Source organism: Argopecten irradians, chromosome 4 (assembly GCF_041381155.1).
Source record: "Argopecten irradians isolate NY chromosome 4, Ai_NY, whole genome shotgun sequence".
NCBI classification, from domain to species: Eukaryota; Metazoa; Mollusca; class Bivalvia; order Pectinida; family Pectinidae; genus Argopecten; species Argopecten irradians.
The window spans coordinates 39,420,779-39,435,116 of NC_091137.1; the positions used below are offsets into that span (position 1 = coordinate 39,420,779).

A 14,338-nucleotide genomic window follows, 5' to 3' on the forward strand; every position below is an offset into this window, starting at 1 on the left:
TGACATTTTCGCTATATGATAGATATTGTGTTATTTGTTATGCCAGAACAAGAACGTGATATGACCTCTGAGAGCAGTTTTTGCTGAGTATGAGTAGATAACATTATTGGTTTTCTGTTCCAGATGGTGCTTTTTTCTCCTACAGCATTACACCAGCTAGCCTGCGATGATGAATTCCTAAAGGTCATTGTTCCTCCTTCACCAACAAATGAGACATACATTGTGAGTTACACAGTTTTTGTATCACTTGCAAAAAATATTGTATGTCATAGTCGATTGTTTTCGCTTTGATGATATTATTCTCGATTTAGTTGGTCATCACAAAACAAAACAAAAAAACAAAAAAAATTATTCTTTGTCCTGTAAAAATCTACATTAAAGACATGAATATGTAACGGCATGATAGGACTTTAATAAGAACGATGGTGATATAATCCGCCAAACAGTTTTATATGTGTATCTATGGTGTAAATAATATATATTAAATATGCTGATGTGTTTTCCACAGGTTGATGCCAAGAATCGACTGTGTAATATGAGTAAATCACAACTATTGGAGCTCTCTACACTCCTAAAGAAAGATATCAGTGACCAGGACATCATCAATGCTGTAAGTACCATACCTCCTTAAGATAAAGATGGCTTTGTTTATAGGGTAAATATAAGTACCATACCTCCTTAAGATAAAATGGCTTTGTTATAGGGTAAATATAAGTACCATACCTCCTTAAGATAAAGATGGGTTTGTTTTAGGGTAAATATAAGTACCATACCTCCTTAAGATAAATATGGCTTTGTTATAGGGTAAATATAAGTACCATACCTCCTTAAGATAAATATGGCTTTGTTATAGGGTAAATATAAGTACCATACCTCCTTAAGATAAAGATGGCTTTGTTATACAGGGTAAATATAAGTACCATACCTCCTTAAGATAAAGATGGCTTTGTTATTAGGGTAAATATAAGTACCATACCTCCTTAAGTTAAATATGGCTTTGTTATAGGGTAAATGTATGTATCATACCTCCTTAAGATAAAAATAGCTTTGTTATAGGGTAAATATAAGTACCATACCTCCTTAAGATAAAGATGGCTTTGTTATACAGGGTAAATATAAGTACCATACCTCCTTAAGATAAATATGGCTTTGTTATACAGGGTAAATATAAGTACCATACCTCCTTAAGATAAAGATGGCTTTGTTATATAGGGTAAATATAAGTACCATACCTCCTTAAGATAAAGATGGCTTTGTTATAGGGTAAATATAAGTACCATACCTCCTTAAGATAAAGATGGCTTTGTTATAGGGTAAATATAAGTACCATACCTCCTTAAGATAAAGATGGCTTTGTTATAGGGTAAATATAAGTACCATACCTCCTTAAGATAAAGATGGCTTTGTTATAGGGTAAATATAAGTACCATACCTCCTTAAGTTAAAGATGGCTTTTCTTATAGGGTAAATATAAGTACCATACCTCCTTAAGATAAAGATGGCTTTGTTATAGGGTAAATATAAGTACCATACCTCCTTAAGATAAAGATGGCTTTGTTATAGGGTAAATATAAGTACCATACCTCCTTAAGATAAAGATGGCTTTGTTATAGGGTAAATATAAGTACCATACCTCCTTAAGATAAAGATGGCTTTGTTATAGGGTAAATATAAGTACCATACCTCCTTAAGATAAAGATGGCTTTGTTATAGGGTAAATATAAGTACCATACCTCCTTAAGATAAAGATGGCTTTGTTATACAGAGTAAATATAAGTACCATACCTCCTTAAGATAAAGATGGCTTTGTTATAGGGTAAATATAAGTACCATACCTCCTTAAGATAAAGATGGCTTTGTTATAGGGTAAATATAAGTACCATACCTCCTTAAGATAAAGATGGCTTTGTTATAGGGTAAATATATGTACCATACCTCCTTAAGATAAAGATGGCTTTGTTATAGGGTAAATATAAGTACCATACCTCCTTAAGATAAAGATGGCTTTGTTATAGGGTAAATATAAGTACCATACCTCCTTTAAGTAAAGATGGCTTTGTTATAGGGTAAATATAAGTACCATACCTCCTTAATTAAGATGGCTTTGTTATAGGGTAAATATAAGTACCATACCTCCTTAAGTTAAAGATGGCTTTGTTATAGGGTAAATATAAGTACCATACCTCCTTAAGATTAAGATGCTTTGTTATAGGTAAAATATAAGTACCATACCTCCTTAAGTTAAAGATGGCTTTGTTATAGGGTAAATATAAGTACCATACCTCCTTAAGTTAAAGATGACTTTGTAAATAGGGTAAATATAAGTACCATACTCCTTAAGATTAAGATGCTTTGTATAGGGTAAATATAAGTACCATACCTCCTTAAGATTAAGATGCTTTGTTACAGGGTAAAATATATAAGTACCATACCTCCTTAATATGCTTTGTTATAGGGTAGATATAAGTACCATACCTCCTTAAGGGTAAATATGACAAGCTAAATGGAACTTAGTCATAGTTATCTTGACAGTTTTAAATCAATATCAGCAAGTCTATGTTAAAAAAAATAATTTAAAACTTAAGTCTTGATTTTCAGGATCAAACTTTTGAATAAAATTGAAATCATTAGATTTTAGTTGGTAAAACACCCTTTGTGTTTCTTTACTTCTCATGTAATATAATTTCTCAGCTATTTATTGTGTTGATATTTTATTTCAGTTACAACTGCATGCAGTAAATTTGACCTCTCTGGAAAATAAAGTGGCAAAATTCATGAAAGAAGTAAGTAAGATTTATATACAATGCAATAAAATATGAACCACATTCTTCTGTTACAAAAATGTTGTTTCAGAAATTGATTTGAGTACATGTGTACTAGGTATTTACTTTTGTCTTTGAATATTACCTCCCTTGTGTGTAGAGATCCATTTTGACTTCATAATTCCGTTAGAAAAACCTCACATGATTTTCTCTGACATATATGATATTATGCTTGCATACACATAACATTACAATCATTACCTTATAACTGCAAGGGTAGATAACTCTACAATGAAAATCTGGAATAATAAAGTTTTTTTTGTGCATCTAGCTTAAGAAATTCTACCAGTTTCAAGAAAGCCTCTATGAGATGAGTGTGTTTGCGGAGACACTGCCCCAGGATGCTTGTGATGGAGCAAACCTGACTACACCTGCTAGTCCTGTCAATGTTACTATGGCAACTGGATTACCTAGCAACACCACAGCATCAACTACAAATGGAGAGGATGACGATTCTGATGATGATGATGCTGAAAAAAAAGATAAGGTATTTGTGACAGAGGCAGAACATGTAATTGTAATAAGATAGAAAGTTAATTGCATGATTTATTTCGATATTAGTGCTACATTTTCAATTAATTGTAGAAAATGAAAGCCATTGTATGCTTGTGTTATACAGAAAACTATTGATGTTAGAAATGATCAGAGATGCATTACATTTGTTGCTGAGATTTTGAGAATATATTTTACATTTTACAGCAAATACCAAAACAAACCAACAAAAAGCAGTTCCATATGTATAAGAGATACATCAAATTATGATTATAAACATATTTTTTCATTAAAAAGACTGATCAACATACAAAAAAGCCTCCAAATAAGTTTGCTGGATTTCTTCACCTGTGGAATAGAATGCAGAGGACATTTTGTGGCCGACAACCAAAGGAAGTTCCTAAAAAACGCATGGAAAGAGACATCAAACACCTAAACCTTGGTAAGGTGTCTGTAGTTTTCTGTTTCTACAAATTATTGCTTTTTAATGAAGGTACAATTTGGATAAAGTAATTGATTTCTCAGTATGTCGGTTTTGAGATACCAAAACAGTAATGGGTAAAGTATGATTTACTATTGATGATAGTCAGCTTCTAATTTTGATAAAAGTTTGGTACACAAAACCCTGACATAAAGGGCAGTTGAGTAAAGCATATAGGTTTCTGCATGTCCCGTATAATTGGAGTTATTACTATTTGTGCAGGGGAGGTATTAGTTGTCCAATCTGGCGACAGTTCCAGTTAGGATTCAATCTCTATATGTTCTTTACAGAAACTCTAAAAGATTACTGATGTATCTATCTGTCAATAAGATTAACATATCAATAAAGATTTTCTCTCCTTTTTCCAGATGACCTTGGAATATCAAGGGCACAACAGGACAACCTTAAAATCCTGGTGCATGTCCTGTACAGTAACCCTAAAGTCCTGTATGCCCCTAACAACACAGCAGCCGACAGTATCATCACCAAGGTCTGATTTCCATTTCTGATTCTTTATTTGATCATGTTTCAAAAGTGTTTCAAGGAATTTTCCTCTGTTAATGAACATCCATTTCAATAACTGTTGATAGCAATTTCTTGTTGGATAAGTGTAATGTGATGTCAAAAAAGTATTTGGCAATTATATCTCATCAGTGTCAAGTAAAATTGATAGGTTTAATTTGCTGGGCTACAGTGCAAATGCGGAAAAAAAACCCCACACCGTTTGAACCAAAACTTATAATTGATTTAGATAAGGGACTACTTCACTGGCATGGTCATCAGGGTGTTCAGATTTATTGAAAACTTTCTCAAATCTGTTGAAAAAAGCTAATACAGTAAAACATGTTCATAACGAACGCTCTTACAGCGAATTCGTGGTTATAACATAGTATTTTTCAATCCCCGTCATGGTTTATATAAGATATGGTTGTAATATGTGTATAACAAACTGTGCTGGTAACAAAGCGATTTTGCCAGTCCCTACAGGTTCATTATAACCATGTTTTACTCTATGTTCTAAAAGTTTTGTTGTTGTTGTCAGGCCAACGAGTCATTTGCCCTGATGGACGAGATCAGTACCTACGCCAGAAAGTGGTTGAACATCTCCGGGGAGCTGAGGACGTATCTGATGGAGAACTCAACAGCCTACAACTTGGCTTCTATCAAGGAGGTAATCTTTTGTGTGTCTGTTTTAATGGTGATGTATTTATCCTGTAATTTACCTTGGGGTGATTTTCTGTATTAATTATTACCTTGTCTTCCTTGCAGGTAGGTTTCCATTGTGACTTCATTATTTTGTGAGGGAAATTCACATCAATTTCTCTGAATAGTATGATGTTGAGTTCGCAAACACATGACGTCACAATCATGACCTTCCTGTAAGGGCAGATAACTCTGTAATATGCAAATACAGAATACAGTTTGAGGGAGATCTTTATTGTCATAAAAGTCTTATCTAATCATTTTCATTAGTTATACAAAAGAAAAAAGCCCCAAAGTTTTTACTTAAACAATGTAATTTCAAATTTCAGATGCATAGACAGCTGAAGAACCACAGGGGCCTGTTTTCATTGTTACGAGGAGTGAAGGGCGTTCAACAGTTCCTCAATAGTTCTATACCAGACATTCCATTCTTCCTCCACGAACTTGACAACATCGACAACGCAGCATGTGGCTGGCTAAGTACATTGGCTGGCATCAATCTCAATGTGTTCCGCGGATTTCGTACGGAGGAAGATCTTGTGGAATATTTCCTTACCAAGGCTTACTCGGAAAATGTTACAACAGTTGCAGGTAATTGAGGATGTATTTTAAATATCTGTATTTCTTGAATACACTCCGTAGGATAGTGGTGATTTCAATTTTGTTTTCTCTAATTATTTCGGTAAATGTAAATTTAAAAAAAAAAAAAAAAAAATTGTATTTCATGAGTACACAAAACCAATTTGTGATGACTTGATAATTTTGTTTCTTTCCTCATACCATTGTCTAATATCTACAGGGGTGATATTTGAGAACTTCCAGAAAGGCAAAGATCTCCCTCCTCATGTAACATACAAAATACGACAGAACGCTACTTTTACACCCACAACTAAGTACGTACGGAATCGGTACTGGTATCCAGGGCCGGGACCATGGCAACATCCTTACTACCAGTTTGGTTTTGTCTGGATACAGGTAGGTTACCATGGTGATGTTGCTATGAAAACCAGGATTTTTTTCTGGAGTTGATTGATTTGCTGAGATGATGTAAGGATACATTTCACTGATATGGTGTGTCATATTCTGTAAAAAATCATAAGAAAGTAATTTTGTTAAGATTAAAACCATTTATTTGCTGCTTCTAAATCTTGCTGAGATTAAATTTGTAAATTGATTAGAATTAAGATTTATATTTGGATAAACTTTTCTAATTATGAAGTAAATAATATATGTAAGAAAGTTATTTTAGGATACATGTATGTTTGTCATGTAATTTGAGTGTTCTTATCTCAGGACATCATCGAGCGAGCTATCATTGATGTACAAGTAGAGAGAGATGTTGTGGAGCCTGGCAGTTACATTACACAGTTTCCATATTCCTGTTATAAATATGATGAGTAAGTTCAACAGATGCTCCAAGTTTCTATACTATCTTAAATTTTTCTTCATAATTCATCTTTTTCCAAAAAATGTGTGGTGGGATACTTTCATTCGTCAAAAACTTAATGATTTACATATAGGACAAGAAAATGAAATTTGTTCCAATTTAAAAAAAAAATTGACAATGCAATACATTTCGTATTTTTACACATGAAATTTTTACCATTAAACTATACTAAGCGAAAATATTATTTATTCGATTCTTCCGTTTCAGATTTGTGTTTATGATAGAACATGTGATGCCGCTGTGTCTGACGATATCCTGGGTCTACTCTGTCGCCATGCTGGTACAGAATATTGTGTATGAGAAAGAACAAAGATTGAAGGAGGTAGGCTTTGTCATTTCAGTCGATGTCAGTGTATTTGTAACATTTAACTGTCATAAACTTTACAACAGCAGGGATTCTACATTTTCACAGGACCATAGTGACAAGAACAATAATGGTCCTATTCTTTTCCTTTAATGGGAAGAGATTAATATCATGCACATACTTTAAAAATACTTTTTGGTTATCTTGGCAATCATGACAACTTTGATGTCTATGTCGTAACCTAGGTGATGAGGATGATGGGCCTTAGTAACGCTGTTCATTGGTGTGCCTGGTTTACGATGACCTTCATACAGATGACCATCACTATGGGACTACTGACCGTTATGTTAAAGGTCGGAAATGTGCTGGCCCATAGCAACCCTTGGATTGTCTTCACAACACTGGAGGTGTTCGCTGTGGTCACTATAGCATTCTCGTAAGTCTGTTTCTAACCCATACAATCCTTTGTGGTATCAGCTTGGATGACGAAGGTCAGTGATTAGTAACTGTTTGCTACAGAAAAGGCTTAGAATGATAGCCATTCCTAACTTCAAGGTCATCCTTACTTGAATGGACCTATCTTGATTATGCGATGGAGATCATCAACCTACCAAAACTTTATAGTCTGTAGTTTGTTTCTTATTCTTCTGTAAATCTTGTAAATAAGTTGGTTACATAAGATAAATGAAACATAAAGAACTAAGATACATTATTTTGAAACTAAGCCATTCTTAACATAAATGTAATAAATAATAAAGTAAACAGGGTTATTCCAGTATTTATAGTAATGTGATTTGTACACAGGTTCTTGGTGAGTACGTTCTACTCCAAGGCCAAGGTAGCAGCTGCCTGTGCTGGTATAGTGTACTTCCTGACCTACGTACCCTACATGTACGTGGCCATCAGAGAGGATGTAGCCGGGGACCAGATCTCAGCAGTCATCAAGTCACTGGTGGTCAGTCACTTTTATATAGGATTTGATATTCACTTGAGTTGGATGAAGTTGTTCATTTGTAAAGTTTTACAAGAATCTGTCTTTGAGGTATTGATAGTGATATATCAGAGTGAATGATAGATTTTTGCTGGCCAGTAAAATGCTCACTTTTGTAATATTACCTACCCATTTATCTATAGTAAGGGTTGTGTTAGTCTAAATCTACGGTACATTTACTTTTAGAATGTTCATCATGATATGAATCCATCAAAATTTGATCCTAAGACTTATGATTTTTGAGACTTAGTGAGAGATATTAGATGTTTTATATCTCAGATGAAATGTGTAATCTAGATAGTCTGTCTAGCCCTCTTTGATGTCATTACTTTACACATTGTTTGTAACGTTTGTGTTTCCAGTCATTGTTTTCCACCACTGCTTTCGGCTTGAGTGGGAAGTACTTTGCGTTTTACGAGGAGGAAGGAGTAGGAGTACAGTGGGATAACATCCATCTGTCGCCGGTAGAGAATGACGAGTACAGTCTACTGACTTCTGTACTCATGATGATACTTGACTCCTTCCTCTACTCACTTCTGGCCTGGTACATAGAAAATGTCTTCCCAGGTATGTCTAACATTTAATATGTCATTAGTATTTTCTTTACAGTGAATATCTAAGTTATATTTATGTACATGATCATGTAATGGAATGCCAGTACTGAGGTATTTTACAACAACCTCCTCAAGTTTTGTATCTGCCTCATGTTTGCATTTACCTCCTTCCTTGTTAGTCCCCAGGCCATGAAACCAAAATGAATTATATTGTGTTAGTCTCTGTCTGTCTGTCTGTCTGGATGTAAGTCTGGACATCAGTCAGGATGTTGGTTCCAGACGATAACTTGTAAACGTTTCGATGAAACTTCATACAATGGTAGCTTATGAGGTAACGCAGCCTGGTATTGATTTGGGATCGAAAGGTCAATTACTGAGGGAGGTTTGTTGTTTATATCTTTTGGCCAGACAATTTGTCACTTACTTACTAAGGTTTGCAAGTGACTAGCCTCTTGTATATTTGTATGGTAAGGTAGCCACCAATTATTAAAACAGAATTATACTTTACAGCTTCACTACATATTCAGGGAATAATAAAAAAGTACCAATCTAACCTTACATAAACCAAAGTACACGTTATCTGTTTCTCTGTATTTTATGATAGATGATATATTTTTTGTTGATCAAAGGGTCCTATGGGTTGCCGCGTCCTTGGTATTTCCTGTTCTCCAAGACATACTGGTGTGCAGGCTCTACAAAGGTACAGGAGATGGATTGTGGGAACATCCTGGATATGTGTCGTCGTAACCATGGCTACAACTTGTTACTCGAGGACCAGGCATGTGCACTGGATCACAGAGATGCAGGTCAGTCCAGTACTGTAACTTATAGGTTACTTCCCTTATTGTGAAATTCCTTCTCAAATTTCTTTTATCACATAACTGACCCATCCAGCCATGTCATAAATATTGTTAGACACATGTTTAATAACACTGTTATGTCATCACATGTAGTTTTGACGTCATAATCTATATATGACGTGGCATGATTGTCTCGGTAGGCGGAAACGTCAAATCCAAGCTGGATTTCTACTGTTTTATCTTATATTTTTCTTTTATTTCTATTAATAAGAGTTATGTGATAAATAGAATCTCACACTCATGACTATGTGGGATGAAACTAATCAAATTATTGAACTCGTTTGATAATTTTTATATCACACAGCCACTAATGAAAGATCCTTTATTTATGATATAAGTTAAACGTTGACATTTGATTAGACTTTTACAGATAAAAAAGATAAGATTTGAAAGTTTAGTTAGTTTGAGATGATGTTTATCATTTCCACTTACTTAGCACCATGTGTTTTAAAGCATGCAAGGAATTTAAGATGTTGTGCAGTATAATGTATTTTGTTTCAGAACATGCCAGGAAGTTTGAGGCAGAACCTACACACCTCCCTCAAGGTGTTCATATAGAGAATCTTACCAAGGTATCAACTTCTTGTAATATCTAATATATTTTGATAGATATGGAAAGATCATTAGAATATCTCAATTCTACAATCGCAAAATCCTTTATAAGATAGAGATATTTAATCTTCACTGGACGTGTAGAGAAAATATTGATGTTTTTGAGTACCGTACATATTTTTCTTTTAATTTAAATGAAATTCCCATTCTTGCAGATTTACAAGACTGGTAAAAAACTAGCTGTGAAGAATTTAACACTGAGTTTCTATGAGGGCCAGATAACATCATTCTTAGGTCACAATGGAGCAGGGAAAACAACCACCATGTAAGTTTTACCAGTTTCCAATTATCTTGTGTTTGTGTCATCAAGTAAATTGGAGACTGCTTCGTTTAATCTAAAGTTACTGTTGAATGTCTTCTTATGCATGAATATTAGGATAAATGCAATAAAGTTGATATGCATACATTTAAGATAATGTTGTGTAGGCTCCAGTTTTGATCAATTTGATCTGTATAGTACTTTAATGATATAAGACAATGGAGATTTTAAAAGTAAATTTTCTGTCAAATCTGAAATGAAAATGTTTTCAAGCATATTGTATTACAAGAACTGTGCATGTATTTAACATTAATTGTTGATTAGCAATAAAGCTTTGCAATGATAATAATATCTTTATAAGAATAGCAAGTTTATTTTCTTTTTTGACCTTTTGAAGGTCAATCCTTACTGGACTGTTCCCACCTACATCTGGATATGCTCTGATTTACGACAACGACATCCGTACCGACATGGATCTGATCCGTCAGAGTCTGGGAATGTGTCCTCAACATAACGTCTTGTTTGACAAGTAAGGCTATAGAAACACATAAAAACAGATTGATATTTGTATGCTGGAATTCACCTTACAGAAAGATTGCATACTTATCATTATCAATACGTTGCTTCGGAGGCCAAGTGGTTAAGATGTCCCGACATATTATCACTAGCCCTCCACCTCTGGTTCGTAAGTTTGAATCCCAAGAGGGGCAGTTGCCAGGTACTGACCGCTGGTCAGTGGTTTTTCCCCGGGTACTCTGGTTTTTCTCCTCCAACCAACCTGGCACATCCTTAAATGACCTGGCTGTTAATAGGACGTTAAATTAGTAAAACCAAACCAAATGTTGTAAAAACTATGATGTGGCATACAATTGTGTACATAATGATCATATGCATATCAAATCTTGATTCTTAGATATGAGATGTTTTGAAAATGTTTAATGATCTTTCATAAAGAAATGTACTTGGTTGGATTTTGATTAGGTAAACAGTCTGTATGATTATGACAGTTAACCTGTAGGTGATATCTTAACTATTTATCACAAAGAATTTACTTTGACAAGCCATATTTTACAATGCAGTAATACTTCATCATGTTTTGTACACAGACTGACAGTACAAGAACATCTTTGGTTCTACGCTCGTCTCAAGGGAATGAAGATGGAGGACATCAAACCGGAAATGGAAACGTATGTATATCATAACCAGTCTATAGCAATATCTCAACTGAATTATTATCAGGCTAAACCGTAATGGGGTTAAGCTTTTGAGTTAAAATACTGAACTCTCCATATCTAACATCCGTTATCAAGAAATAACATGATGAATAACTTCATTTCATGACTTGCTACAATATTATTTATCAATTTTATGAAATTTTGGTGACCAAAAGTAAAATGTGAAAGTCAGAAGATATCATTCCTGCAAATATATTTTCTTTTTTTTCTTTAAGTCTGTTGTAAACAATATGAATTTTGTTTGTACAGTATGATAGAGGACATCGGCCTTCCTAAGAAGCGTCACTGCCGAGTCGACTGTCTGTCTGGTGGAATGCAGAGGAAACTTTCGGTGGGGATTGCTTTTGTGGGCGGGTCCCACACCGTTATACTGGATGAGCCGACAGCTGGGGTAGATCCGTATGCACGTCGAGCCATCTGGGACCTTCTGGTCAAATACAAACATGGTCAGTAAAAAATTGTATATATTCAGAACAAAGTCAGTCAAATCTTTTACATTATCAGGATATGGTCAGTTTTCAAGTAAACCATTGTAATTACATAAACTATTGCAGGTGAAATGTTTCACACGAGTACTTTGGACAAATAAGCATTATTTATATTCTCTCTTGTGGTTTCAAAGTCTTTTGTTTCATTATTTAAGGCCTTTCTCCAAGAAAACAATTACCTTAAACTACATGATAATTTTCATTGGTCATATGGTGTATTCCATTCTTGTTACCCATGTGATGGTGTGCTATGATTTTACCATACAGGAAGAACAATCCTGCTTTCGACACATCACATGGATGAGGCAGACATACTTGGTGACCGTATCGCTATCATCTCCAATGGAGAACTCAAATGTTGTGGCTCTTCCCTCTTCTTAAAGAACACCTTTGGAGAAGGCTACCATTTAAACTTGGTAAAATCAGAGAAGGAAGATGATGTCCACAGTCTAGGTAAGGTTCAATGGTGAATATATGGCGATATATGATATGGTGTTGTGGTTGCCATGAAATCCACATAGGGCACTTGCCTGGTACGGATTATAGGTCAATGATTTTTTTCTGGGTACTCCAGCTTTTCTCCACACTCCTGAATCTCTAAATCTTGCACATTCTTGATTGACTGTGGCTTGCTGTATGAATATCCTTACTCCTGTTATAAATGAATCTATAACACAGAGAAATGCCTGTTTATAGCTGCAAAATAAACCCTTTAGGTTTCTACACTTAATGATTCCTCTGGACATAGAATCCAATGAATTTTGTCTCTTTTTTGCAGATTTCTCGGAGGTCGATGATATGGATATGAGAAATAACAGGAAATCCTTTGTCAGCAAATGTCAAGAGTCAAAGGTCACAGAGTTCATCAAGAAGCATGTGTCTACTGCATATCTGAAATCAGAGACCATCCGAGAGCTTCATTATATCTTGCCTTTTGAGGAGGCTAAGAAAGGAAACTTTGAGAAACTTTTCAATGCATTAGATATAAGTCTTAATGAGCTGCATGTTTCCAGCTATGGCGTCATGGATACAAACTTGGAGGAGGTCTTCTTGAAGGTTACAGAAGCAGCAATACAGGAGGAAGAAGGTAAGCTTATTTCATCGTTATTTTCAATGAAAAACACTTATTCTTATATTCAAATGGTAGGGATGTGTCACAATGGTGAATTTTTGTAAAGTCAATTAAATATATACCGTATGTTTCAATATTCCAATCTTTGCTTTTTGTAACCAAATTTGGCCAGAAATATCCTTGGGAGAATAAAATCATTGAGTTTGTATAAATTTTTGGTCTTTCTAGTCCTCCGGGGCATAGGAGGGGCGGGGCCCAATAGGGAATTAAAGGTAAATTTCTATAAATTGCTACTATAATGTTCCTAAGAGTATTGCGTAATGGATTGACTAAATATGGCGCACCGAATACAGTCCATGGGGGTAGGAATAAACAGAAACTTGTTATACAGTTTGGGCGCTCTGACCTATCAGAGGGCAGGAGGGCGGGCGGCCCTAGATAGGTGAAAATAAGGTAAAGTTTCTTCACTCGCTACTTGTCCTAAGGTACTCCAGCTTTTCATGGGGAAAGAGGACCACACTCTCCCCTGAAATCTCAGAGGTAAAATCTTTAAATGCACATTCTTGTAACCAAATTGACTGCTTTGTGGAAGGGGGCTTGCTGTCCACCGGGCAGGAGGGGCGGGGCCCAATATGAATACAGAGTCAAAGTCACAGAGTTCATCAAGAAGCATGTGTCTACTGCATATCTGAAATCAGAGACCATCCGAGAGCTTCATTATATCTTGCCTTTCGAGGAGGCTAAGAAAGGAAACTTTGAGAAACTTTTCAATGCATTAGATATAAGTTCTTAATGAGCTGCATGTTTCCAGCTATGGCGTCATGGATACAAACTTGGAGGAGGTCTTCTTGAAGGTTACAGAAGCAGCAATACAGGAGGAAGAAGGTAAGCTTATTTCATCTTTATTTTCAATGAAAAACACTTATTCTTATATTCAAATGGTAGGAATGTGTCACAATGGTGAATTTTTGTAAAGTCAATTAATATATATACCGTATGTTTCAATATTCCAATCTTTGCTTTTAAAGAGGAAATGTACTTTATAATCTTTTCATTTCAGCCAAGAAAGCCAACAAAGACAATGACACTTCAGAAGACAGTGATAACCATAGCAATGAATCTGACCAATCAATTCCATTGGCACAAGCAAATTCAGCCAATGAGAATAATCATGAGGTTGAGATGGGGAACATGGCCGGTTTGAGAAGAAATGACAGTGATGAATCACTGATTAGAAATTTACAAGAACCTAGTGCAAATAGCTACTCACACCTTACCCAACATGGCAATGGTGAGAGAAATACAAAATGTAGATCAAACAGCATGTAAGAATAAAAAGATATAGGGCAAAGGACGTTATTGAAGTAGAAAAATAGGGATAAGGATATTATTGATGTAAAGCAAAGTTCATAGGAGAAATGTAATTCTATGCCTTTGCATTACAGAAGGACACTTTATTTTACTTATTGTCAGATACATATGAACATGAAATGCATGTTAGGGTAGGCTAATGTAAAG

General features: G+C 35.0%; 1 protein-coding gene across 1 annotated transcript in view; it reads left to right on the forward strand.

Annotated features, from left to right (window-relative positions):
• The window catches only part of LOC138322290 (ATP-binding cassette sub-family A member 2-like), an 82,039-nt gene that overhangs the window by 44,649 nt on the left and 23,052 nt on the right, over positions 1–14,338 (forward strand). The window contains 25 exon segments of the mRNA XM_069266328.1: positions 124–222; positions 509–610; positions 2,721–2,783; positions 3,094–3,309; positions 3,612–3,756; positions 4,164–4,285; positions 4,838–4,966; positions 5,328–5,589; positions 5,798–5,973; positions 6,292–6,395; positions 6,653–6,767; positions 6,995–7,185; positions 7,554–7,704; positions 8,103–8,307; positions 8,924–9,100; positions 9,656–9,726; positions 9,922–10,031; positions 10,423–10,554; positions 11,132–11,212; positions 11,510–11,706; positions 12,016–12,201; positions 12,527–12,835; positions 13,306–13,360; positions 13,632–13,705; positions 13,881–14,111. Coding sequence (XP_069122429.1) covers positions 124–222; positions 509–610; positions 2,721–2,783; positions 3,094–3,309; positions 3,612–3,756; positions 4,164–4,285; positions 4,838–4,966; positions 5,328–5,589; positions 5,798–5,973; positions 6,292–6,395; positions 6,653–6,767; positions 6,995–7,185; positions 7,554–7,704; positions 8,103–8,307; positions 8,924–9,100; positions 9,656–9,726; positions 9,922–10,031; positions 10,423–10,554; positions 11,132–11,212; positions 11,510–11,706; positions 12,016–12,201; positions 12,527–12,835; positions 13,306–13,360; positions 13,632–13,705; positions 13,881–14,111 — 3,703 coding nt within the window.